General features: G+C 60.3%; 1 protein-coding gene and 1 non-coding gene across 3 annotated transcripts in view; both read right to left on the bottom strand.

The window, feature by feature from the left end:
- Positions 1-27,138, bottom strand: part of RASGRF1 (Ras protein specific guanine nucleotide releasing factor 1) — a 97,613-nt gene that overhangs the window by 41,992 nt on the left and 28,483 nt on the right. For both annotated transcript variants that reach the window (XM_027571725.2, XM_027571726.2), the window contains exons 3-10: positions 26,372-26,519; positions 19,311-19,403; positions 16,604-16,857; positions 9,141-9,220; positions 7,176-7,369; positions 6,636-6,745; positions 3,647-3,765; positions 1,874-2,034 (exon numbers count right to left, since the gene is read on the bottom strand). In XM_027571725.2, coding sequence (XP_027427526.1) covers positions 1,874-2,034; positions 3,647-3,765; positions 6,636-6,745; positions 7,176-7,369; positions 9,141-9,220; positions 16,604-16,857; positions 19,311-19,403; positions 26,372-26,519 — 1,159 coding nt within the window. The remainder of the gene's footprint in view (positions 1-1,873; positions 2,035-3,646; positions 3,766-6,635; positions 6,746-7,175; positions 7,370-9,140; positions 9,221-16,603; positions 16,858-19,310; positions 19,404-26,371; positions 26,520-27,138) is intronic.
- On the bottom strand, positions 1,193-1,353 carry LOC113910817. Its single transcript, XR_003516300.1, has one exon. It is a non-coding gene; the product is annotated as a U1 spliceosomal RNA (small nuclear RNA).

Below are 27,138 nucleotides of genomic sequence, written 5' to 3'. Positions count from 1 at the left end.
ACGTCTCAGAGCGTCAGGAAGCGGCCCAACTTCGGCCTGTGGTTTCGGAGCACAGATCCCGGAGCCAGACGGCCGGCCTGGGTTCAAAGCCCCGCTCTGCCACGGGCGGGCTTCTAGACGTCTCTTACAGACGGGGAAGGAACAGCATCTGCTTCAGCGGGTTGTCTCGGAGGCGGATGCACGTGAAGTGGGAGGGTAGCACCCGGCCCACGGTGATCACGCGAGCGCTCGCGGCCACGATCGTTGTAGTTCATTGCAGCAACAAGAGTGACGATCTGCACCCGCCGAGCTCATACCGCGTCCCAAGCGCTGGGCACGCACTTTGCACCCACTCCCTTAATCCTCACAGCACCCCCTGAAGCAGGTGTTTTCACTCCCGTGTGCAGATGGGTAAACCAAGGCTTGGCGGGCGCCCTCTAGTTGGGGGCCCTGCGGGCACTGGAACAGCACTCCCGTGTTCTTTATGCTGAGGGAATTTAGAAGCTCAAACACCCCCGCCCCAGCCAAAACAAGAGAAAACTCACAAACAGAAAAACACATGTTTTCAGACTCCATCTCTGCGCGACCTGCCCCGCTGACTGCTGCCTCCTGGGGGATGTCCTCCCCGCCCCCCCCCCCCCCCCCCCCCCCCCCCCGGCACAGAACCTCGCGGCAGAAACCCCAGAGCTAATAAATAAGGAAAGCGCTCCCTGCTCTCCTAGCAGCTCACGGGATGTTACGGGCCAGGCATCCAGGGTCTGGAAGGACGGTTTGCCTGACGCTCCGGCACCTTCCAGCCCTTTCTCGGCCGCAGCGTGTTCAGATGCCAGGTCCGCTGAAGCAAGCTTCCAGGGGAGCCCTGCTCAGAGGCCCACGTGCTTCACCTCAATCGGGCACTAGCCACCTGCCACCTGCGCCCCTGCAGAGCCCCTGCTGGGGATTGTTACCCCTACTCTGCAGACGAGGAACGGAGGCAGAGACGGGGGCCAGACCCTGAACTCAGAGCCGCGAGATAAGCAAGCCGGGGAGTAGGAGATCCTGCCCGGGGTGCACCTTTCCCCGTGCTGTTTGAGCAGCCATGAGGACAGGAAGGCGGTGCTCCAGGGGAGAAAGAAGCAGACGGCACGAGCCAAGGCCCTGTGGTCTGGGAAGGAGCGGGAGGAGCTTGAGGTCCTGATTCCCCTCACTTTTTCCCTTTTTGACCATTTCATCGTGGGGGGAAGCTGGAGTGCACTGCCCCCCACCACAAATGATGCAGTCGAGTTTCCCGCACTTGCGGAAATTGCAGGGCTGCCCTCATCCGGAGGCCACGGAGAAGCCTCACCCTTGGAAACCAGTTTCGTGATCACAGCATCTCCCCTGACAGGTAAGTGTTCCCCTTTCCTTGTGGGATGGGCCAGTTAGTTGAGTGTGTGGGGTCTTGTGTGGGGCTGCGAGGTGCTGAGGGCTGGCCCTGTGTGCAAGCAGCTCCGTGGGCTGCTCGCGGGGCCTGGACGCGCCCGGTGCTTTTGCACCGGCACCGTCGGGCCGGAGGGGGCCCCGGGAGCGGCGGTGTGAGCGCCTCCTGAGGGAGGGAAAGGGTCCGGGGCTGTCTCACCCGGCCCCTCCCACGCTGCGGCGCATGCACACACACACGCAGGTGTACCCTCAGGGCTTCGCCTGGACCCCCTGGCTCTTCTGCCCTGGCACCAGCAGCTGGGCTCTCTTGGGGTCCCGACACCACTCACCCTCCCATTTCCCATGATGTCTCCAGAAAACCCGACCGCGGCCGGCTCCCTCCAGCCCGCCCGTCGGACCAGTGCACACGTGTGCACTCCGTGTCTCTGCCCACGGGTCCCGGGCAGGGCGGTGCCCACCACGAGCCCCCCGCAAGCCCAGCCCCAGCGGCCCCTACCTTGGTCAGGTGGAGCTTCCCACCAGAGCCCCTGGTGCAGATAATCAGATGCTTGGAGAACAGGAAACACTGCCGCTCGCCCTCCTTCTTCAGGGAGAGAGACCCCAGACGGCCCCTGGTGATCTTGCCCTTCTCAGACATGGGCACCTGGATGAGGGAGCCTGCGGGTGGGGGGCAGAACCTGAGCCCAGTCCCAGAGCTGCGTTCACCTCTGGCCAGCTCGGCAGCTGTGGGGGTCCCAGCATCGGGACCAGGGAGTCCCGGTTCCTGGCAGCAGGTGCGCACCCCGGACGATGCTCCCTCGGCCCCGTCAGCCCGATGGCAGAGAGGCATGCTGAGCAGGGCCCCCAGGCCCCCGGCCAGGGCCTTGGCAAGCGGGGGAACCTTCCAGGGCTGGGCCTGTGTGGCAGGCATGCAGGGCTGGGCTGGGGTCTGGGGGGGCAGCACATGTGGGGAGCTGGCCCGGACAGATCGGCACCGCACGCAGCCCCGCGGCCCGCGCCGGGCAGACATCACCTATCAGGTGCGGCACGTGGGCTGCAGAGCCAGACTGAGCCCCGTCCCAGACACTGGGTGCTGGGAGCAGGTGCTGGGGACGAAGCCCCCTGCGCGCCTGCGCTGGCCCCTGCCCCTGGCACACACAGCACGCAGTCCTTCCCACCTACTCAAGGCCTTCCCGGTCAGGCACGGGCATGCCCCCTCCTGAGCCGCCTAGCTCCAGCTCATCACCGTGCTCCTCAGGGCCACTCCCGGCCCGGAACGCCCTTCCTTTCCAGCCCGAGAACTACTTGTTCTCCCCCCACCGCCCACTCTGCCCCGTGTCCATCCCTGCCCAGACCCCTGCCCTGCGTCTGTCTCCTCACGGCCCCCTGACCCCACAGGTCTAGTCTCGGGCTGTCCCTGGAGCCCAGCGTTGGCCCGGCATGAACGAGGCAGGTGCCAGCGCTGGGTACATGACTAACAAATGAGAAAGGGCTTTCTGGATCCCCCTGCCCGGTTCCAGGTCCAGCACGGCCCCATGGGAGGGGAGAAACACTCTGCTTGGGGAACAGAGCAGATTCCTGGTCTGTGGGGACGCTGCCCGTGCCAGGAGGGGCCATTATTTGGGCATTTCCAGCGTGGGCCCGGTGCGGCTCAGGCAAGCAGGCCAAGGCTGGGGAAGGGTACGGGGGCCACGCGGGGGCTCAGAGCAAAACTCCAAGTTGAGGACAGGTGCAGAGCCAGCTGCCCAGGCTGGAGGAGGGGCTGGCAAGCCTTTATTCTGGTCAGAGAGTCCCAGGGCCGGACAGAAGGACCTCGGGGCATGCAAGCAGAAGCCTCTGCCCATAGAATGTGGGCTCTGGGCGGGGCACCCCTCAGGAGCAACGAAGCTCCAGCCGCCCCGCGTGGGCAGCCAGCCCCCTCCCCGGCCCAAACTGGGGCTGTGCCTCCCAGATGCGGCTCCCCAAGAGGCCGAGGATGACGAGCAGAGGACAGGGGGACTGAGCCACACCGCCTGTGCCGGAAATGCTTGTGATCCAGGGCCGATCTGTATCTGTCTTCGTTCTCAGCTCCCTAAAACACGTGTCAGCGTTTACTAGGACGCAGGACAGACACACCAGACCATCTGGGAAGAAGCGCGTCTACCTCTGGAGGGAAGGAAGCCGTGGAGGCCCACAGGACCCGTACGTGGATGTGACACCCACAGCCCTCCAGTGGCCCTGGGACACTCTACAGGCACGCCACTTGGAGGGGCCCAGGGGCCACCTGGGACCAGGGGGTGGGGGGGCCTACCTTGTCTCACAAAAGTCTGGCTGGTATCCAGCAGGATCTCGCAGCCTTCAATAATCATGCGCTCAATGGCGAGGTTTTTCCGGATGTTCTCCGTCTCACTCACTTCGTCATGCATTATCCTGCGGGGACGAGAAATAAGTCAGGGGCAGGAGGAAGGGACGTCAGGCCTCTGGCCAGACCCAGCGGGAAAGCCTGGCCCCGAGGACTCTCGGAGCCTGCAGTCATGAAGGGGGAGAGGGCACGCATTTATTGAGTGTCCACTGTGTGCTGGACACTCTACAGTCAGGCATGGTCTCCTTTTCTTCTTCTGGAAACCCAAGGAGGCAGGCGTTTTTATTTCAGGGAAAAGGAAATGGAGGTTAACAGTGAGGAAGCAGGTCTGTCTGATCTAAGAGTCTGAGCCATGTGCAACCAAATGGCAGAATGGGGAGGACGATGGGAGCTCAGCAAACATCCTTTGTTCATTAGTCTGTCCCTTATCCCACTACTGGCCTTATTTCTATCCACAGAACAAACCAAGTTCATCCCTGCCTCGGGGCCTTTGCACTTGCTGTTTCTGCCCCTTGAATGCTCTTTATACGGCTGTTTCCTTAACGCTGTTTGGGTTCTGGAATGGCTGAGTTTTGGAGCGCTGGCAAGTCGGCTGGCTCAGGGAGAGACTGACTTCAGTTTACGTCCACAGGCTCCGGCACATCCGGGCGGGAAGCCGGACACAGCACGACCCTCATCTGAGCCTACGGACAACTCTGTCCTGTTCTGACTGCCGCAACGCCCCTCCTCTCCAGCAGGTGGCGCCGTCTACCTGCTTTTAAATAAGCGTTTGGCTGCGGCGGCAGCCGTGGGGGCGGGTGTTGGGAAAGAGGCGCGTGGATTTCCAGGGGTCGGGAAGGTGATGAGTAATTTTGCGGGGAGTCTGTTAGAAGTGCCCCGCCTGCTCCAGTGCGCTGGGGGATTCAGCACGTTGAGCAAGTACTGGAGGCCTCTGGCCCTCAGTCCCCCCACCTGGAGGCTTTCACGGGGCGGGGTGGGGGGGATGGGTTTCATGCCCTGGCCTGACGTCTGGCGCATGGCGGGTGCTTTGGTGAAGAGCGGTGGTCAGCGCGTTGGAACTCGGAAGGCATTTCTGTCTGTTGTTTCTTCTGCTGTGGGACCCGGGCTTCTCGGCGTGCGGCCTCGGCGCCCAGGGGCAGCCCGCCTCCGGGAGGGACGTGGGACCCGGGAAGCCGCCACGGCTTGGGAAGCAGCCGCAGGAGATGGGAACCACCCCTTCTGCGGAGGGTGAGGAGTCTCCCCAGCAGGGCTGTCGTTCGTGAAAATAAGGGGGTGGTTCCAAAGCAGCGAACCTGGTTTTGCCGTGAGACACGCGTGGACGGCCGCTGCTCAGACCATGCCAGCCCCGGGCTGGGGTCTGCGTCGGGGTCCCCAGGCTGCACGCGCAGCTCATGCACACGGGGGTGCTGGAAGTGCTGCCTGGTTCTCAGGGAGCCAGGCGGGTGGGGGCCAGGAGGACGGAGGGGCGGGCCCAGAGGCGGGTGGGAGCCAGTCCCCGGGAGGTGGGTGTTTGTGAGCACAGCCAGGGGGCCTGGAAGCTCTCCTGGGGCCCCCCGGGCAGGGTGAGGGGCAAGGGCTGATGTCGCGGAGACGGGAAAGCCCCCTTCCGAGCACTAGGGTGGCCCTCTGGGGCAGGTGCAGGTGATGGGGTGGGATGCCCGGAACCCTGGGGGATGGGAATCGGGGTCTCAGGCCAAGCCCCTTGGCCCACGTCTGCCCCCTGCACCCCTTGTGTGCATGGGGACAGGGTGCCTCACTGCCTTACAGGTGCCTCGGGCCTTCTCCTTGGGGAAGAGTGTGCAGGATGTGGCTCCCTGGGACTCAAAAGGACAGGGGTTTTGTGAGTCTGCAATCACACCCTGCTAACACCCTCGCCCACCCTGGCCCGGCGGTCCTCCCTCTGCCCGGGGGGGAGCTGTGGCCTGACTGGCTGCCCCGGGTCAGCCTGAGGAAGCCTCCTAGGGCCCCGGGCAGGGCTGCTGTGGGACTCCGCAGCCTGCAGGCTGACCTCCTTCGCAGCTTCCGGCAGCCTGTCTCTGGGCACAGGGCTCCCCACACCGTGGGGCCCCCGGGGTGGTCTCACCAGTCTCGTGGCGACCCCTGACCTCCAGACACTAATGTCCTGCTTCCCTCCCACCATCTCTGCCACTGCTGTCCAGCTCCGGTCCACGAAACAGGAAGGACTCCCCTCCAAACCGCCCCTCCTGCACTTTCCTCCACCCTCCTGGCTGCTCAGCCCAGGACCCTGCAACACCCCCTTCCCCCCCTCAGTCTCTGTCCCTCCAGCTAACCTGCCGGAGACTCCTGCTGGTTCCACCTTCAAAATGCCCCTGGAATCTGAGCCTCCTCCCCACCCCCACGGCCACCATCTGCCACCGGCTGTCATGTCGGGGTGTCACCTGGGTGCCCAGGGGTCTGGCCTGAGACCCGATCCCTCTCCCCCAGGGTCCTGGGAACACAGCCTGCTCTTCCACCTGGGCCCCTCAGCTGCTGCGCTCGCAGAGAGAAGGCTCCCCTGGGCTCCCCTGGGCTTTGGAGACTGGGAGGGGGCAGGTGTGGGGCCCCGAATGCAGGCCCCCAACTTGTGCCTCCACTGACACCATGGGCTGCAGACCAGAGTCTTAGGCATGTGGAGCCACAGGGTTGACAGAGCCTCACTGGAGGACAGAGGAAACGGGCCCCCGTGAGTGTCCTTCTCCAAACCCTCCGTGCCAGGGACACAGCACCCGTGCCGTCCTGCCGGGGCCCACCTGGGCTAGAGTCATAAACATCTGCTTGCGGAGTCTCTGCTTCCCACTGCTGTAGGCTGAGCCCCTGCCTCCGAATCCTAACCTGGACACCAGCTTTTGTCACCTGGGGCTGGAACTCCTGGAGGGGCATTCTCAGCCCCAGCCTGGGGCCTGGCCACCGGCGTGGGGCGCCCAGGGGTCAGGCTCACCTGGACAGTTCCTCCAGTTTGGATTTGGCGTAGTCCAGGCTGTTGCGCTCCACGTGCTCATGAGGGGTGTGAGCCAGGAGCTCATGCAGCGTCAGGATGTACCTGGGAATCTGGTGTGCGGGATGGGAGGGGACAGGGAGGGAGACGGAGGGACAGAGGAGGGGTGGAGACGGACGGAGGGACAGAGGAGGGGTGGAGACGGACGGAGGGACAGAGGAGGGGTGGAGACGGAGGGACGGGGGCAGGGAGGGACAGAGCAGCAGCACAGAAGGACAGCAAGAGAGAGGGGGAGGCAGAGAATGGCCGTCAGCTGGGAGGACCCCAGGAACTGGACCGAGCAGGGAAACGGACGCCCTCTGAGTCTGGCTGGGGCCGGTCTGGGACCAGAGCCCCGGAGCAGCTGGAGGCTGGGGGCCGCAGGAAGCGGGGCGGGCTTGGGCTCAGGACCAGGGGCGCTCCTCGGCGCAGGAGGCCGGCCTCCCTCTCCTGCTCCCCGCGGCCCCCAGCACGCGGCCTGGACCGGGCGGGGCGGGGCGCCACCTGGAACATGGGGTAGGTGAGGAAGGTCTCCAGGGTGCGCTCCTCGCAGTCGGGCTTGGCCTCGTAGTGCTTCAGCAGCTTGTCGAAGTCGCGGTTCTGCTTGCAGTGCGCCAGGATCTGCAGGCTGTACTGGTGGTTGCGGACGAACTCCTGGTAGATGTTCAGCATGGGCAGCAGGATGTCGAACAGGTCCGCTGCAAGGGCGGGGGGCGGGGGCGCTCAGCGGGGGCTGGCGCGGCTGCCCCACCCGGCGGCCAGCCTCCGACCCCGCCCCACGCGGGAGCCGCGCCCCCCGGAGCCCCGCCCACACGGGAAGCCCCGCCCCGGGAGGAATCGCCCCAGGGAGCCCCGCCCACACGGGAAGCCCCGCCCCAGGGAGGAATCGCCCCAGGGAGCCCCGCCCCAGGGAGCCCCGCGGTGCAGGGGGAGGACTCCAGCACCCCTGCCTCCTCCAGGACCAGACGCGCGAGCCCCAGCAGAATCACAGTTGTAGAGACGGCCCGTCCAGTCGGGACCCCGTGTCTCAGAGGGCCCCTCCAGGATGCGGGCGCTCCCCGTGGGCTCCCCATCTGGGTCCTTCCTGCCAGGAACCAATCTCCGCCGAGGGAGGCTGCCTCCGGCACAGGCCACACCCTACCCAGTGACCGGCCCAGGTGGGGGTGTAAAGGCCGGCCCCTGCCTCAGTCCGCGACACCTCTGAGGGGCCGGCCCAGCTCCGGAGCTTCTGAGGGGTCCAATGACGCCCCCGTCGTAACTGTGCTGTGGCCCCCCTGCTCTGACTCCCTCATTGGGTCACACGGAGGGCCCCCAAGAGGCCTCCCTCCCAGAGTGTCCCATCTGTGACAGAGGTAATGACCAAGGTCACAAGGTGAGTCTGCAGGGGCTCGGAACCAGGTCTCCCGACTCCCCATTCCAGGCTTCCCACCATACTGCACACCCTCCCGAGTCTGGCCCTCCAGCCCTCTGCCCCTCCTTCCCGACCTCCCCAGCTGTGCAGCCCCAGGGTCCTCATGCCCTTGCAGCCCCCCAGGGCCCAACCATTCTCTCCAAACTTGCCCTTCAACACTTGATGGGTGGGGTGGACCCACGGAGCCCGGCTTACAAACCCCGTTAAGAAAGAAAAACAGACTCAGAGCGGGAGCTCCTGGGTAGGGTTGTCCCCTGCCAGGGGACAGCGTGCTCAACTGGGCTTCGGCCGCAGGGGCAGCCCTGTCTTTCCAGGGCCGCTTGAATTCTGACCTTGGGGAAAGTGGGGGTCAATGACTTGAAGACAACAGCAAAAAAGTGTCCACCCACTCAGAGGCCTCCATGGCCTAAGGGTAGAGAAGCTCTTTATTCTAGAAATTCTCCTTCTGGAAACCTATCCCAGGGAAATGCTCCGTAAGAAGGAGAAAATCACACACATAGATGATTATTTCCAGTAACAAGAAGTGGGACCAACTCCAAAAAGCCAGTGACGGGCAGTGGAGCATTACACTGCCATCAAAAAGCACACGTCCAGGATAACAAATCACTTGTGCTATGAAGTTAAGTAAAAAGATTGAAATAAATAAAAAAACAACCCACAGCAAGATTCAAAATCTAAATTCAGTATGTTTGCAACTATGTAAAATGGGAAAAAAAAAAAAAAACAACCCAAGATCTATGCAGAGAAAAGAACTGGAAGAAAACACACTGAGATGTTTATGGCAGTTATCTTTGGAGGGAGGGCGATGACTGATATTTTTAAACCCTTCTACTTTTCTGGATTCTCAAATTTTCTCAAACGGGTACGTCGATATTATTTTTAAAAGGGAAAAGTAGATAAGTAACCATAAATATATCGCTTCCTCCTAGAAATACGGTTTTTGCCAACACGTGTTTCCCCTTCTCCCCCTGAGGGATTCGGGGGGCTTGTGAGGGGAGTGCCACCAGCCTGGAGGGTGGCCCCGGAGAGGGACGTCGGGGGGGGGGCCGGCTACTCACCCAGGACCAGGGTGGGCCAGCTGGAGATGCGGGCCTTCAGGCCTTGGTAGAAGATCTGGTGCAGGAACATGATGGTCTCGCTGCAGGGAAAGCACAGGGTGAGCTGCGCCCCAGGGAGCTCCTGCCCCTCCAGGGTGTCCCCGGCCCCGAGCCAGCAGCAAGCCGCTTCCTCCACGGACTCCCCAGTGAAAGCCTGTACAGCTCGTGGGGTCCAGTGCTGGTCGAGTATGCAGGACCCCTTGTTAAGGATTGGTGGAGAAAGGGCGCCTGGGTGGCTCAGTCGTTAAGCATCTGCCTTTGGCTCAGGTCATGGTCCCAGGGTCCTGGGATCGAGCCCCGCATCAGGCTCCCTGCTCCGAGGGAAGCCTGCTTCTCCCTCTCCCACTCCCCCTGCTTGTGTTCCCTCTCTCGCTGTCTCTCTCTGTCAAATAAGTAAATATAATCTTAAAAAAAAAAAAAAAGAACTGCTGGAGAATTCCAAGATGGCCCCAAGCAAGGCTCCCTAGGCCAGGGCCGCCAGCCTCCCTGTGCCCCCCAAGTTCTCGCCATCTGGGAGCGACCCTGGGGAACCCCAGAGGAGCCCAGGGCTCTGGAGAATAAGGAGTAAAGGCCGCTGATAACGTGCATATAGGGCTGTGGCCTCAGACCCACAGGGCTGCACTTAGCCTACACCCCGTCCCAGGCTGTGTGGCCTTAAGCAAGCTGCCTAACCTCTCTGAACCTCAGATCTTTCTGCACTAAATAGGGAGGTGAAATGAGGTAACCCCTGCAAGCAATGGGATGATGTCAGCGCCCAGTGCATAGTGGGTGCTCAGTAAACCTAGCTCTCCACCACCCTTTTGGGACAAGTTAGGGAAGCAAAAGAGCCAGCGTCCCCCCCAGCACCAGCTTTGTCACCGCCGAGAGTGCTCGGGGCATGTGCGCTCCCCAGGCAGCCGGCCCCAGAGCAGACAGCTCGTCCTCCTCCGAGGACAAGGGGATTTCTGTCTCCGCGGGGGAGAGGCTCCCTCTTCCTCTGGCAGCCCCCTCCCTGCCAGCCGATCCTCCTCTGCTACTGCTCACCACCCCAGCTCCTACCGCCCTGGAGACCTGGGGCTCGCCTTGAACCAGACCGAGGAGTCCAAAAGGACGCTAAGGTCGTGCACCCTGTTCTTGGACAGGAAAAGTGAGGCTCCTAGAGGAGGGGTTGGGGCCGCCTGAGCCTCTGCTCTCTGCTCACACACCCTCTCCCCACCCCCGGGCGGTCCCCTCTCCCAGCACCGTGTGTCCCCAGGGGGCCTGACTGCCTCAGAAGCACAAGGCCGGGCGGGGGTGGAAGGCGCAGGGGGGCACGGGCCTGTGGGCAGCAGAGCATGGGGTCTCCCCCGAGACCTCAGGGGGAGAAGAGGGGAAGGCTGAGGGGAGAGTCGGGGAGAGAGACACACACACAGATGACACCTGCAGGCTGAACAGTACAGTCAGTAACTTGGTCACATCTGCCAGACGTACAGGATGGAAGGAAAACATGGCACCAGAGAGAACATGGAGATTCCGAGTAGAGGAAACGTGAGCTCCATTCTGAGCGTGGGTCCTGTCATTTTGGAGACTCGACTGTCTTCTCCCTGAAGTCCCGTGAGAATGGTCCCCCAGGTGTGGTGACACACTGATTCCCTGACCGGGGCCACCCCAAATGGCTGAAGTCATTTTCAGTTTTAGGCAGCAGGTCCCCTATAGAGTGACTTTTGACAAGGCTGCTTTCTGTCTCTCTGTGGCCCCTAACTAGTCTGTTGAGTGAACAAACGCATACCAATCCCGAGAACTTTGGCCGGCCACGTGTGAAGACCACTTGGACAGTTCAGAAGCAAGAGACTGAGTGACCTAAGTGTGTGTGAGAATGCACAAAGGGAAGAATATCTGATCTGAGATGGGGAGATTCGGGTTGGGGGACTTTCAGGGTTCTTGAGGGAGCCAGGCAGCTCTGGACTACCCTGAGCACAGCCCCAGCAACACTCAGGGGCGCCTCCAGGCGACACCTGCTCAGGATGCATTAGGGAGGAAATGAACCTTCTTAAATTCCAACACTGCACAGGCCACTGTAGTAGCATGTTAGGAACATAAGCTAGGACTATAAAAAACACAGTTGATGAAGCCTCCATTTTTAAAGTACAAACTGAGAGAATTTCACCTGTAACTTTACTACTTAGAAGCTACCATTGTCACCCATCTCATAGGAAAATAAAATGATCTTATTTTGATTTGATTTTTTAAAAAAATCATTGTTATGTTCTTTGAACATTTATGTACTGGCCATCTGAATTCCTTCTTTTGTGAATTCCCTAGCCATGTCCAATTACTATTTTGTCTCTTCTTAATTTTAAATAACTCTACATATTAAGCACATAACCTAACATACATGTTGTAGACATTTTTGCTCAGCTATCTGCCCACTGATTGTGTGTTTGCTATTTTAATTTTTTGGAAGTTTTTACATTTTGCTTTGTGAGGCATATCATTTCTTTCTGTCTTCGCTTCTGAGTGTGTATGGATTGCATACACACCTGTTTTATTTTATTGCTTCCTTTTTACATGAAGGTACTCAACTGCAGTTAACTGATGTGAAATGCGAGCGAGGGGTATAAACACAGTCCTCCCGGGGAGGTCAGCCAACTGCCCGACCGCATCTTTCAAACACGTCCGCCGTTCCCCCTGCTTTTCTATGCTGCTTCTGAATGTTACTCCTTTTTATACGGTCTTACGTCTGTTTCTAGACTTTCTGTCTTACTTTCTGGCACTACCTTCAGGCGGTTTTCGTTTCTTTTAATATATTTATAAAACTTTATAACATTTTAATTAAAGTGCGGCATGTTTCTTTCATTGTTCTTATCTGGAAACACTGTTACCTACTTATATGTATTTATGCCTTCAGTTGAACCTCAAGATCACTTTGCTATGCTGCACTTTGGTTGGAATTATGTTACATTTATAGAATATTTTGGGTGAACACGGCAACTCTATGACACAAAATCTTTCCATGCAAGGTGCTGGTCCACTCCCTGTTTTTGTACAGCCTGCAAGCTCAGAAAGATTTTTACATTTTTAAACCGTTTGGAAAAAAACAAAAGAATATTTCATAGTACGTGAACATATGTGACATTCATATTTTAGCATCCATAAGTGAAGATTTATCAGAGCACACCACCTGCGTTCATTCATAGACTGCCTGTGATCACTTACTTTCTTCATAGACTGCACGGCACACAAGGTCTAAAATGTCTCCCATCTGGCGCTCTACAGAAAACCTGTGCTGACCGCCGGCCCGTGCGAATAGTGACCCTGAATTGTGCGTACCTGGTGTAGCTGTGTACACGACGGCCCTGACCCACCCACAGCAAGCAGGACCCAGACACAGAGGAAGTCGTTATTTAAATGTGATGGGTACCACAAAGGGAAGCAGCAGGCCCTGGGAACACTTAAGCAGGGACGTAAGCTAATGGTGGCAAGGGACATGGGGGTGGCCAAGGACATGACAGCCAAGGGAAGACGTGAAGACAGAGTAGGAGACACCTGTCAAGGACGGTAGGGTGGGAAGAACATTCGAGGGAGAGGCAGCAACCTGTCTGCAGAACACACCTGGGACGTGCTCATTCTGCCTGGTGCCCCCTGAGTCCAGAAAGGGGCGTGACTCACCCACGGGCAGGCCAGAGTAGGCGGGCAGAGCCTGGCCCCTCCCCTCCTGCCCCACCCTCTGCCCACCCACACAGCCCATTACCCGTCGCCCCTCCCGTGCAGACACGACTAATCCCTGGTGGCACACTGCCCTGCCCCCCGTCCCCGGTCTCACCATCCCACTCAACCCAGAATGGCGGGTGGCCACTGCCCGTCAGTCAGAGCGGGCATCGATGTACAAGCCACCTGGGCCCCCCCTTCCCCGGGGCAGGATGCCTCTGGTCGCAGGCAACGCCTGTGGTGCCCAGCGCAGGGGGGCCGGGCGTGGTTTCCATGGCAAGGAAATAGCCCCAGTGTGCGAGCTTCTTGTCCGGGCTAACCCAAGCCTCCTGCACAGGTTTACTCAAAAAATCTTTCTTCCCCTACTGGGGGAGCACACCGTGAACCCCTCCCCGCCCTGTAGCAGCCTCCAGGAATCCGCCAGCCAGGAGAGAGTCCTTCCCCAGCTCCAGCAGCTACCAAGTTAGCATCAGGTTTCCAACGGGGCCGGACCTCTCAGCCTAAAAGCAAATCCGGCAGAAAGCCATGTGCAGGAGTCTCTTCCGTAAGTGAGGCAGCAGCCTCCGTGGTCGGAGGCAGGGAGCGCCAGGCGGTCCGCCTGCGTCCCGGGTGCTGCCTCCACAGCGGGGCTCATGTGCAAGGGAAGGCTCTCCAGAGGTGCAGGGGCGAGGTGGAGTGCACCTCCAGACCCTCGCGACCATGAGCAGGGGGAGGAGGAGCAGGGGGAGCAGGGTCGGGGACAGGATCCCAGCCTGCTACTGAGCAGGGCAGTGGGGAGTAGAGAGCTTAACATAAACAGGGCTGGGCTAAAACTGCAGCACACAATTGCTGTGTGCCCTTGAGCACACCCTGCAACCTCTCTGAGCTCCAGCCTCATGGGGCGTTGCTGAGGACTGGAAAGCATGCAGGTGCAAAGCAGGTTCCACGAAGCAGCACCGTAATGTGGTGAGAGTCACCCAGAATGTTCACTCCCGCCAAGTGCTGGCTGGGGTTGTCATGAGGGCAAGGGAAGCGTGACCCCTTGTGCTCACGAGAGCACAGAGGACGGATGGTGAAGGTCATGCTGTACCCCATGGACCATCCAGTGAGCTGCTAATGATCACAAGGCAGCCACTCCTAGGTCATTCCTCCCCCAGCCTGGCCCCACGGGGAAGGAAAGAACTCTAGCCTGTTCCCATGGGAGATCAGAGCCAGGGTGAAGAGGGAGCTGGCCCCATAGGACATGCATCCCCAGATACGCTCACTGGGTTCTCTTACTTAAAACAGTAAGAAAAACAGTGGAATACATTGATTGCTTCTCTACGTTGAACCAGCCCTGCATTCTTGGGGTAAATTTCATTTACTCATGATGCTTTTCTGGATCCAACCTGGTAATGTTCTGTATCTACGAGATCCGATAGGAGACAGACTTTGCTTTGGATGCTGGAGTGATGCTGGCCTCACAGAGGAGGAGGGAAGCGTCCCCTCCCATTAGATGTGGATTCCGTTCCCGGCAGGTGCATCACCGGGGGCGTGACTGTTAGGTTAATGTCTCGCTCCCACGGAGCACTGGACACATAGCTCGGTGCGAGATGCTGTGTATGAACCCCTCATTGGATTCTCCGACCCCTGTAAGAGGCAAGTACGTTCCTGGAAGCCGTGAGAACGGATCAGGCTGCCGCTGTTTGGACCAAGATCAGCGAGACCGCAAGGGCGAGAGCCTGGCGCCAGGAGGAGGGGGCTTCCTCCCTCCTGTTTATCCTCAGGCGAAGGCCTCCAACCTGATCACGCACTCGTTGAAAGATAAAAACCACGGGCTATTTTTTCCAACAACTTTTGAGCAAAGGTGGGGAGCCGGCCTAAAAACTCTTAACTGAAGACTCCAGGATAAAAGAATTCCATGAAAGATCGATGAAGAATAACAAAAGCTTGGAAAGATTAAAGAAATACAAAAGCACACGTTTCTTAGTGGTTGTGATAAGCAGTCACCGAAGGCTTGCAATCGTGGCCTAAAGATGCGAGAACCAGGTGCAGCACAGAAGGGTATCAATGCCTCCCGCAGCTCAGCCGACCCCCGAATGGCCGGGGTTCGGACCCCGTGGCCCGTTACCCACGGGTTTCATTGATAAATACAGTACGGTGCCAAAAATGTATTTTCCTTGTGATTTTCTGAGCACTGTTTTCTCCTCTCTAGCTTTATTGTGAGTTACGGTCTATAAACCATTTAACGAGCAGATCATGTGTTGACTGACTTATGTCATCAGTAAGGCTATCCGTAGTTAAGTTTCGGGGAGCCCAAAGCTATACGTGGATTTCCGAGTGTGCACCCCTCACCCCTGAGCTGTCCAAGGGTCAGCCGCGCCGAGCCTCCGGGCAGGGGGCTGCCTGCAGGTGCAGTCCGTGACCCGTGGCCGCGGCACCTGTGGGAGATGGAGTTCCCCGGCTCCACCTCAGACCTCCCAACAGAGAAGCACAGGGTGGGTCCCCGCTCCTGCGCTCACGTGTGCGCATCTGTGGACCCTGCTGTACCGCCCGGGGCACTCAGGAAGGGATGCATCCTGTCACCGCGTCGGAAAGACCCCACTGCAGTTTCTGGGGTACGTGTTACCCGATTTCACAAAAAGGTAATTGATTTTCTTGGTTTTAGGAAATAAGGGCATTTACGTAATACTTAAAAATTCTGTTCAACATGTATATTAAGCAGCAACCTTGTAAGGCCGGGTGGTTTAATTTCTAGAAGGTCTTATGAGGTCAAAGGCTGTTCCCCGCCCTGTCAGTCTCTTTCCTGCCCCAACCCCAGTGCGGCGTCCACACCCACGGCCTCAGGCCTGCCCATCCCAATGACTCTGGGCCTCTCTAGCCGGACCCCTGACCGACGTCTGCACCTCTGCATCACCTCCGGGCCACCCCACAGGCCCCTCACACCCGGCACCCCCTGTGTCCTGACCGCCATGGGGCAGGCCTGGGTGAGGGCCGGTTAGGATGAGTGAAGCGGCTGAGTGAGGCGCATTTTGGCAGGATCACAGCCGAAGGAACATCTCGGGGTACATGGTGGCCCACCCTAATTCCTGGGGGGGGTTGCTCACACACTGCACTCTGGTTATGTGTTTTCACATCCGTTCACCCAATTTTAACACCCACCGAAAAGGTCATCTATTTAAACCATTTCTTAAGAAACCCTTTTAAAGAGAGGTCGACAGCCGAAGGGCCGCTGCTAGCTCGGCCTTCTGGGGCAGCACGAGCCCCACAGTGACACCAGAGTCGCCATTTGGGAACGGTGTGCATCTGCAGGGCAGGTGGACCGTGCGGCACAGAGCCTGGCGTGTAGGTCCTTGCGGCCCCATCAGGGTAGGACGGAGCACAGTCAGCGTTCCGGGGCCGGATTTAAAACTCGGAACACTTCCGCCGCGGCTTCTCAGCGTCAGCACTAACACGGCGGGAGCCACGAGCCTCTGTTGGGGGGCCAGTCTGTGCCCCGCCAGGGTTTCCAGCAGCCCTGGCCTCGGCCCCCTCGCGGCCCACAGCACCCCCAAGCCCAGCCAGGTTCTGGCCATCAGATGCGTCTCCAGACATGCCGGGCCTGCCCTGGGGGACACGACACCCCAGTGGGGCACCTCTACCCGCTATGCGGCACCCACACTTGTGGGGGGGGGGTGGCTTGGAGCCATGTGGCTCGGGCGGCTTCCATGCCGTGGGGGCCGTTTGCTCAGCGGCGCCAGGCGGTCTCCATCCCGCCGTGGCCGAGCGCCCGAGGTGGGCCTGCCTCTGGGGGAGCTCACCTGTTCAGGAAGATGCTGCTGACGTCATCGTGTGTGATGGGGGGCTTCTTGGAGCTGGCTGCCATCCGCAGCGGGCGCAGGAAATTGTTGACCAGGATGTGCAGCTGCTGCACGTACTCGGCCTCGGCCTCCAGCATGCTGAACACCACCTGGTTCCTCTTGCGCATGCTGTCGGCGTGGGGTGAGCGGATGTAGTCCTGGATGATGGTCTTCCACTTGCGCCGACATAACCAGCCCCGCAGGAAGCTCTGCACCTGTGGGACCGGGCAGGGGTGGGGGGGCTCCGTCAGCTGCACTGCCCCCGGGGTAGGGACCGGGCTTTGTCACCCCTGCCCCCTCTGCAGGCTGGGCGTGCGGGGGACAGCCCGGCCGAGGGCCAGGCTGCGAGGTCCTGGGCGAGTCGCCTGGTCGCTCTGAGCCAGTCCCCCATCTGCAGATGGGGCTCACGAGGGGGGCCCCGGGCTCCAGTGCGGTCGGGGAGCTTGCTGAAATTCCAGGGCCCGCCCCGGACCTCTGCATCCTAACAAGACCCCTGGGGGGCTGTAGAAGCATTCTCTGAAGGAGGAAAAGGGTGGCCCGGGCTTGCATTATGGGAGGGGGCCGGAGGACAGGGACCTGCCAGGCCACGCTGGGCCCATCTCATCTCGGCTAATGACTGGCCTGAAAGCCCAGAAGTTTCCATGAATGCTCATCTGGAGAGAGGGCGATTATCCAATTGAACAGAACATGGCAAATGAGTTAATGCTTGGAGCCTCATCAGCGCTTCTGCCTGGAACCTCTCCTCCTGCCTCCGTGGGGGAATGGACGCTGATACTTGATCTTGGAGTCGGGCTGCTGGGCATGGCTGCGTGTTCGCAAGAACTCGGGCGAGGACCTCGATTCCCAGCCACACAGAGCTCACTGCGGCTCTGGTGGCTGGGATGGAGCCCGGGCGGGGGGTCCCGGGGTCGCCTGCTGAGGACCAGGCACAGATGCTCGTCAGTCTCAGCTGAAAGGGGTTCCAGCAGCAAGTTCAGTCGGTGGGCTTCGGATCTGTGGCTGGGGCCGTCTACCTTACAGACGGGGTCGGCCCTGAGCCCAGACCACTCTCTTCCAAAACAGGGAGGCTCTCTCCACCAGGGAGGGCTTGCCTGAGGCCCAGGAGGGTGAAAATCGAGGGAGGGAGGAGGATTTCAGCTGGTATTTAAAATGCTCCAACCAGGGGCACCTGGGGGGGCTCAGCCGGTTGGACGTCTGCCTTCAGCTCGGGTCATGATCCCAGGGTCCTGGGATCGAGCCCCGCGTCGGGCTCCCTGCTCAGCGGGGACCCTGCTTCTCCCTCTCCCGCTCCCCCTGCTTGTGCTCTCTCTCTTTGACAAATAAATAAATAAAATATTTAAAAAAAATGTTCCAACCAGAAGGGCTTCTCAAAATGGGCCGAGCAGCCCAGGGGAGTCACAGCACAGAGGGAGGCCAGCATGCCCCTGCTGGCGTGGGGCTTGGCTCGGACCTGGTGACGAGCCCCGAGGCCCGTGGGGGTCTGGCAGGTCCTCCAGATGCAGGAGGCCGGCCGCTGGGACGAATGGGGCTTGTGTGGCAGGTGGGCCCCGGGCTGGGCGACCTTGTGTTTTCCAGGAGGGTCTGTGTCCGGGGAACACAGGACGTGTGCTCTGGAGCTTGGCTGGGGTCGAAACGTCATGAGCAAACGCTGAGCTGTGTGACCTGGGCAAGTGCCTTTGACTCTCTGCACCTCAGCCTCCCCGTGCGTGAAATGCAGATAATAATGAAACCCCAGAGGGTTTTCAGTGAGGAATGAATTAATCTGCATAAAGCTCCTAGAATAGTGTCAGACACATAGAAAGTGCTTAATGAATGTTAGCTATTTCTATTTTTGAGAAACAAAATCTAGATTTTTATGTGAAGTGTTTAGCTTTTAAAGCACTGGCAACAAATTAAAAAGAAAAAAAAAAACACACTGTGTGGGCTCAGAACCCCAGACACGCCGGGAGGCTGAACTTGGCCCGGGAGGACGCCCGTGTGCAGTTTCTGGTCTGGGGGCGTCGGGGGCTTTCTGTCCGCTCCACATGCAGGATTCTCCGGTTTCACCGGTCTGTCTTAGGGTGACTCAGGCTCCCCAGCTTCAAGTCTGACAGCTTGCACACGCACACATGCTTCCCTGTGCACCTGCCGCCCTTGGCTGGCCCACAGTGCTGGTTGGCACCCCAGCCACCAGGCGGATTCCCAGGGCCTTCTACCACCTCTGGACTTTCATGGAGCAAACCAGCAGGGGCAGCTCTGGGGTCCATGGGTTCCCATGCCGAGGTGGGCAGGGGACTAGAGGGGGCAGCTGTGAGAGGAAGGGTCTGCTTGAGGAGGGGGCCAGGGGGGTGTTGCAGTGGGGAGGGGGCCGGGGAGGGGGTGTGGCAGGGGGGAGGGGGCCGGGGAGGGGCTGTGGCAGTAGGGAGGGGGCCAGGGGGGCCTTAGGAGGTTGCCCCCATTATATGAGAAAAGCTTGCAGCTGGAGCCTGCAGGCTGGATTCCTTCTGCTTTGGAGCCTGTTCTGCGCATAAAATGGGGGGGCCACTGCCCCCAGGGACAGCCCGGAGAACCCACCTGACCAGTGCTGTTCAGGGGTCCTGTCTCAGGCTGAATTGGGGGGCCGCCTGCCCTGGGGGCGGGGGACAGGGGTGACAGTGCCAGGAGGCTCTCTAGGAGGGCTGGTACAGACCTTCTTGATCTTCTTGATGTCGCTGTCCTCATCGTTGGGGGTGACGGTCTGGGTGGACTGGATGCGCTCATTGTCCTTGAGCAGGGACGCGATCTGTAACAGGGATGCCGATCCCAGTGGTGAGCGAGTGCCCTGTCACCTCCCCCAGGGGGCCTTTGGCACGTGTCCCCCGCTCTGTGGGAGGCTGTGGAGCCAGACGGTGAGGGAGCACTGGACTGGGAGCCCTGGCACCCGGGCTCTGGGCAGCGGGCACCCCGGTGTAATCTGGGGGCTTTGCCTTTAATCTGTGATTGTCCTTCCTACGCCCCAAACCATCAGCCCCTTTATTTTTAATTTTTACTGTGGCAAAACAACATCAAACTTAACCATTTTAACCCATTTCAGGGGTACAGTTGAGAGGCATTAAAGTACGTGCAGGCCGTTTTCCAGCTGTCCCCACCATCCATCTCCAGAACTTTCCATCAGACCACACTGAAACTCGGGCCCCATGAAACAGCGTTTCCCCACCGCCCCCCACGTCCAGCCCCCCATCAACCTTCTGACTATGAACTTGACTCCTCTCCATCCTCACAGGACTGAAATCCTACAGAATCCGTCCTTCTGTGACCGGCCGATTCATCTGGTGTAAGTAACGCTCTCCAGGTCCACCCATCCTGCCGCAGGTGTCAGAACCACCGTCCTTGTTAAGCCTGAGTAATTTCCCGTGGTACTTACGTACCCTATTTTGCAATCCCTTCATCTGTAAGTGGACACTTGGGCGGTCCCCTTACTTTTTCAGACAAAGCTGTGCTGGAATCAGAGAAAAGCGGTGTTTTCCTGCTGGCGCCTGGCTGCCCCCCACCCCCTGGGCTGCCCTGAAACCCTTCTCTGCCCAGGACCCCCCTGTGGACACTGCTGGCCTAGAAACACGGGCCAGCCCTGGGAAGGAACGCCTGTCTGCCCTAGAAGGCCTCCAGGAGCCTGAGGTGGGGATAGGAGTCAGCACAGCGGCAAGGACAGAACCACGGGGCGGTGCCCAGGAGAAGGGGGGCCCCAGGCCACACGGTGGCGGACCCCTGGGCCTCCTCGAGTGGACGGCCGGGGCGCGTTCTGCCCGCCGCTCCTAGCTGGCGCTTCTTGCTTGCTCCCATCCACCTGCTCCTGGTGCGTCGCGTGCGGCTGGGTGCTCGGCACACACCGCATCATGACATAGGGAAGCGAATTCCGGAGAATCGGAGCAATAGCAACAACACAGAGCTCACCCCCGGGAGCACGCGGCCGCCACTCGGCCCCACAGACTGAAGATGGTAGCTCGGGGAGCCTCCAAACATGGCCACGACGCCAGCTCCCTCCTCATAGCACAGGGCTCTGTCCCCTCAAGGCCACTTGAACCGCAGAGTGAATGGGCTCTCACAATTGAACATTTTGAAAGCAAAATGGAACGGTTACCCGCTCTCCGCTCCCCTGGTTGCTAAAATTACCCCAGCAATGCTTGCAGAGTGACTGAAAATAACTGAGCCACATTCAGGCCGGCGCGGCTCTTCTTCCACCGTCGTCCCTGCCCCGCCCCCCTCCCAGGGCCTTTTTCAATTCTCTGAGAACATCTGCACGTCGACATACAGGCTGACTCTTTGATCTGTGCTCGAGAGGGACACACACGTGCGCACACAGACACACACGTGTGCACATGCAGGCTCTTAGCTCAGAAACGCGGGGATGCCCGGCCAGCACCCCACACCTGGCCTGATGTTATCACTTCTCCGCCGCAGCTTTGCACACCCTACCTCCTCTCTTCACAATGGCGATGCACGTGTATGTGTGTAAGTAGCCTGTGTCTAAAACTGATGGCGCTCTTCTCAGGCAGAGGCACTCCAGGACAACTCCTCAGCAGGGCCAGGGTGAAAAATAGATGTAATATGCTCCATGTTCAGGCAGTGCTGGCAAGCCCTGGAGTCTTTACTTAAGGAGTGGGCTGGGTGGGCAAACTCTGGAGTGCCGTGAGCCCGGGGACCCTGCAGAGATCGTGGGCCGTGGCCCCTCCCCGCCAGGGGTGGGCATTGGGAGGTGGCGGGAACCCCAGCCCCACGGAGCTCCCACTGGCAACCTTTCTCGAAACCTGGCTGGTCCCCTCTGGGGGGTATTTGCTTTGGACCCGATTTGCTAGGCTGGTACCCAGGGGCTGCTCGGTTGGCCCTCGTCAATGACAGCCCCAGAGAGCTGACACTTGGGCTCCTGCCTGCCCCCCTGGCTGGCTGCCCACCAGCCCCAAGATGGTGTCTCCGATCCAGAATGCATTTAGTACCGCAGCTGACGGTGAATTCATCCAGGTGTTTGTTAGCAGCCAAGGTTTTGCTAAAGACCCCATACTTCTTGCTCTTTAAGGAGCTGACACATGACCCAGCGCCCTCTCCTTCCTGCTCGATCCCCTCTGGCCTCTTGCAAGGCATCCAGGTGCCCATCTCCGTCCTCCTGGGCCGACCTTGTCCGCATATCCTGGTAGCGTCTCTGTGCTGGGCTCTGGCAAGAGGCAGCTGGAGGTGGAGAAGCCAGATCCCTCCCTGGAGGAGCTCCCAGCCTAAGAGGGGAGTCAACCCAACAGGACAAGGCCAGAACAGGCGTGCGGCCCCTGCGGGGGGGGGGGGGTCTCGCCAGGGAAGCAGCAAGGGCCATCCAGAAGAGGTTCTGAAGGATGAATGGCAGTCCAACAGGAGGGCTGTGGGACAGAGGACTTCCAGTGGAGGGGATGCTGTGAACAGAGCCACGGGGCACGCAGGGTGTGGTGTGCGAAGGCAGCAGGGGACACGGGAGACAAGCCTCCAGGCGTGGAGGTGCGCGCCGGTGCGGACTGCGGCGTCGGCTGTGCTCTCCCACGTTCCCCAGAGCGGTGTCCTCGCTGCCCCGTCTTCCGTGCTGGGGATCCACGGCAAGCTCTGTTTGCAAGACTGATCCAAACCCTGCACTGAAGACCTCGAGGGTCCTTCCAGAGCCAGGCCTCTGGGACTCGGGGTGCTTCAAGCCAATAACGTATCAGGACTGTGTCTAAGCTCCTACCCTGCCCTGCAGGGCCTGCTTCACCGCTCCACACTCCCCTCTGACCATCAACAGGAGAAAGATCGCTGCTGAAACAGTGAAATGCTGCCAAGTGGGGTGCCCGGAGTGGATGCTTCTTCTCAGAGGTGGATGCCCCTTTGCTTTAGCAGGTCCTCAGCTGCGTGGACGAAAGACGGGGCCTGGCAGGGGGTGGTCGGCGAGCCAGAGAGCAGGGGTGCACGGTGCGCTGCAGACTTCCGTCGGGGCGCAATCTCGTGTGTCCCCGGAGAGAGGTGGCCGCGGGGCTGCAGGGTGCAGAGACAGGGCTCAGGACCGGGAGCGGGACCCGCGCAGAGCCCCAGACCCGCAAGGGCCCAGGTTTGGCTGAGGGCTTGGCTGCTGCCGCCCGGACGTTCTGAGGGCCCTGGGTCTTCCTTGTGCCCCAAGCCCTGCAAATTATGTAACTGGGCCCGAAGGAAAGGAAACTGTGAAATGCTTAAGGATCGGCTCTCTGAAGGAAAGACGCCGACTGGCAGCACCTGCCGAGTTCATGGTGGAAACAGTCCACGTCCAACTCCCACAAATGGAGTAACCAGCCTGCAGAACTCCTGAAGGTTAGACGGCAGGTTCCTGCAGGCCACTAGGAGCCAGCTCCCGAGCACCACGCTGTGTATGTATGGGGATCCTGGTGAGATATCCCCCCGCCAGGAAGGGCCAGGGGACGTGAGGGCGGGGGCGTCTCCTGTGTGTAAGCTGGTTTCTGACTCAGCTATGGAAGCCACTCCTCTGCTGTGTCCACACCTTTCGGGAAGTCTGTTCCGTGTTCCGCACGATAGCCCGTGTTGGGGGCTTGGGGATGGAAGGGGGAGGCACAGTCGGTTGGCCGTTAGGGCTTCTGCAGACTCTGGTTCTCCTCCACGGATGGATGAGGCAGGACTGTGCTTCTCAGCCCCGGGACGGCGGGCCTGGTCCTGTGACGCGCTGTGTCCATAGAAGCGTGAGCGGAGGTGCGGGCATTGCTCACAGTTCCCTTCCCTGCGTGTGAGCCGGGGGCCCTGTTGGCTGTGTCCCTGACTCCGAGTGAGCGTTTGGGAGCAGGACCCCCAGTGGACACCCCGTGTGAGGGAGGAAGCAACCCTTGCTGCTTGAAGCCCCTGCGATATGGGGGTGGTGACGGGCACGGGAGTCGGGTCACCCTGACAGATGCGTGAGCTGACCACCGGCGGGGTACGGAGCAGTGTGGGGGGAGGGCAGGAGAAGGCGAGTCCCTGCACGTCCTCGGGGACAGGCCTGAGCAACTGTGTCTGGCTAGCGGGGGACCGGTGGATCGTGGGGGCTTGGGGCCATCGAGGTGACACTGTGGTCGGCAGATACGCCTCCTTTCATCAGACCTGGCTCCTCAGGGGGTAGGCACGGGCCAAGGATCTGGAGCCAGGAGACCCAAGTCCGAGAGCTGGGACTCCGTCACTCAGGTGACCTTGGAGCAACCTTGGATAAGTCCCTCCCTTTGCTGTGGACCTCAGCGTCTTCAGATCCCTCCAGGGTCCCGTTCCAAGGCCTCCTGCATCCCTCACGGCCTACTTCCTGGGAACAGGCTGTGTCCACCTGCCCTGCAGGATGTGTGTATGACACAGAGACTACAGCCCGAAAGCCTGACTAAGATGGCCTTTCTTTCAAAGTCTTCTTGAAAGGGATCTTTTGCCCTGGAGGGCGATGCACTCAGTTGGAAGCATTGCTCCACATTCCCACCAAGGTGGCTTCTGCTGCCATCTGACATACACGCGCACACACGCACGCACGCACACTCACTACTGACCTGCTTCTGTCCCCCAGCGACACAGAACTCCCCCTTGGCACCCACCCCTGCTCTCATGCACAGATCCCTGAAACCCTCTAAGGCCACATGCCACGTGAACCCATACCCTCTCTGCCCATAAAAGAACTCACTTCTGCTTGGGTTCACACCACAAGCTCTGTGACATGCTGACGTCATCGTTCCCCAGTCAGACCCAGCGGGAGACACTTCCATCGCTCCAGGACCCGGCTCAGAGCGTTACGCCCATGTATTCTCTCGGCACCTACTACGCGCCAGGCATAAGGAGCGAGTGAGAAAGGGCAGCCTGGCCCTCCAGGAGCCCCCGCCGGGCCGGTGGGACGGGGGACAGGCATGGAGCCGGCTCTGCTGAGGCAGGTGGGGTGTGGGAACGGAGCAGGGGCAGTGAGCGTTCTCCCGGCTGGGGCGGGGGCCTGGCAGGAGGCATTGGACCTGCTGGGACTCCACGAGGCAGGAAGATGGGATGACAAGGGTGCAGGGCGCAGGGCTCACGGCTCCAGGCACTGGCTGGAGCCCCTTGAGACTCGGGAGTTATGGGGAAAGGGATGAGGCTGTGGGCAGCGGTCAGGGGGTTGCAGTGAGTGAGTGAGTGAGCGAGTGAGTGAGTGGCACCCGGACCGCCTCGCTCATAAAGCTAATAATGGGGGACTGGGGTCGGGCCTCTGGTTCCTCACGGGGTGCAGCCTGGACTCGGGGATGTGTGCTGGGCTGGGGGAGATCCCTGGGGGGGGTGGTCTCCGGGATGGTTCTGATTCCAGAATGAACCAGGTGGCTTAGAGACGGGACAAGCTCGCATCCTGGAGCCATGTGGGAAGAGGCTCCGAGCAGAGTGGAAAGACCGACAAGTGGACAGCCAGCCCTGGGCTCCAGTCCCAGCTCTGCGCCCCCAGCTGTGTGTGCTCGGGCAGGTGGCTTGCGGTCTCTGAGCCCGCATCCCCTCAGGATGCTCATGGGCGGACTGAGGCGGCCTGTCTGAGGTGCCCGATGCAGGACTGGGGAAGGTATGTTGAACCAGAACTCCCAAGGGGACACTGCAGCCTCGTGATGGAGCAACAAGGTGGGATCGTGCTTGGAGCTCCCAGCTCTGTGGCTCCCATCTTGAAATTCTTAATAATTTCCTCTGAATTCTGTTTTATAAGAGACATCTGATGGGACTGTGGGGCACAGCTCAGGGTCTCGGGGCCTTAGCTCACAGTGTTCCTACCTCTCACTCGCCGCCTCCCTGAGGCAGGTTCTCGACTGCCCACTCCCCACACCCTGGCACCCCGGGACCCACGACCACTGCTACCCTCTGTCCGGGAGCAGCTGGGTGGCATCAGCAGGGGACACTGGAATCCATCTGCAGGAGCCTCAGTGTAGGTGCGGCGGGGGGCATCCAGTGCGCATCCATGGGGTCTCAGGGAGGCGTGGGAGACAGCAGCTGGTGCATTCGGTGGGTGACCCCATAATCTGGGTACCAAGTGCATCATGGTGCAGAGGTTGGGGGAGGTGGAGGTTGAAGTTGGGGGTCACCTGCCCACCATGGGTTGGGGAGGTGGGCTGTGGGGAGGGGGGTGACTTCCTGGCTGCAGCCTTGCGTTTTCCCCTTGCATTGGGCCCTGGAAATTACATAGCTGACTCTGACTGCCAGAACCTGTGCTCTCCCATCCCCTCCTCAGCGCAGAGCCCACGGCTCTTGTGTGATGTGGCCAGATGGTGCCGCGTGTGCCATGGGGCGAGGGCTCAGATCCGCCTACGGTGGGTGCGGAGGCCTGGGCGCTGCATTTCTAAGGAGATACCGCTTCATGGACGGCGCTCAGTATCATGGTCCTAGCAGGCTCAGCCCGGTGACAGCGCAGTCCCCAGACGGCCGCCCGGCGAGCCCCGGAAGAGCAGAGAGAAGGGGCTGCCGTGACGTTGACCACCCGGCGCCCCTGCGCCCCTGCCGTGCTGGCTGGTGATGCAGGATGCTTAGTCAGCGTGGCCCTCGGCACGGCAGCCTGCAACTCGCCTCTCATCTTGTGCCATCCTCACAACCTTGCCGGGTGAGGGTAAAAAGCCCATCTTACAGACGAAGAAACTGAGGCACAGGGCTTGGGGGCAGAGGTGGGATTTGAACCCAGATCTGACTATGTGCCCTTCCTGCTCTGCTGGTCACAAGCCCCCCAGTCCCCGCCCCTCCAGGAGCCCGGGGTGGTGTGAGGTGCTGGTCTGGGGCCTGGACCCGGCCGGCGGTCACCTCTGCCTTCAGCCGCTCGATCTCGATCTCCCCGTCCTCGATCTGCCGCCGCAGCTGCTTGGCCACCGTCTTCTCTGTCTCCACGATCTGCAGCAGGTGCAGGTACTTCTGCATCAGCGCTTCATGCTCCGTGGCCAGAGTCCGGTAGCTGCGGACAGATGGACACGCAGGTTAACACGCTGCCTGCCTGAGCCCTAGAATCCAGCCCCAGTGGGACGCCCCCACCGACGGCACTCCCGAGGTCCCGAATGCTGCACACAGTGCCCGGGGCCTCCTCCCCAACTCCCGGCTTGTGCCCTGAACCTCTGGGTCCCACTGGTACCGTCTTCCCCCAGCAAGGCCCCCGGGCCTTTGCACGGGTGGATCTTCTGTCTGAAGCCTGTCTCCCCTGCTGTCTTTCCTGGGCTTTGGCTCTAGCCGCAATGCTGTGTTCCCCGACCCAGACTCTGGGGGTGCCCCCCAGCCCAGGTCTCTGATCCCAAACCCAGGGCTCTGGGCACAGGCCCACGCCAGGGCAGCCTCGGCTGGGAGGCTTGTGTTGGGGGAGACTGGCAACAAGCCTGGAAGGTTAGGGGGGCCAGGTCAGAGGGCCCCCCATAGAATAAGCAGAGGGTGGAAGAGGTAGCCCAGCATTTGTGTAGGTTAACAGGCCTCAGACTTGCAGCGTGTCCCGGCTGGGGGAGCCAAAGACCAGCCGTGCCCTGCCCAAGGTCACCGGACCCAGGCCTCTGAGGGTGGAGCCAGGTTGCCTGTGTTCTGGGCCAGGG

This window comes from Zalophus californianus, chromosome 6 (genome assembly GCF_009762305.2).
Source record: "Zalophus californianus isolate mZalCal1 chromosome 6, mZalCal1.pri.v2, whole genome shotgun sequence".
NCBI lineage: Eukaryota > Metazoa > Chordata > Mammalia > Carnivora > Otariidae > Zalophus > Zalophus californianus.
This window is presented reverse-complemented; position numbering and strand designations above follow the sequence as displayed.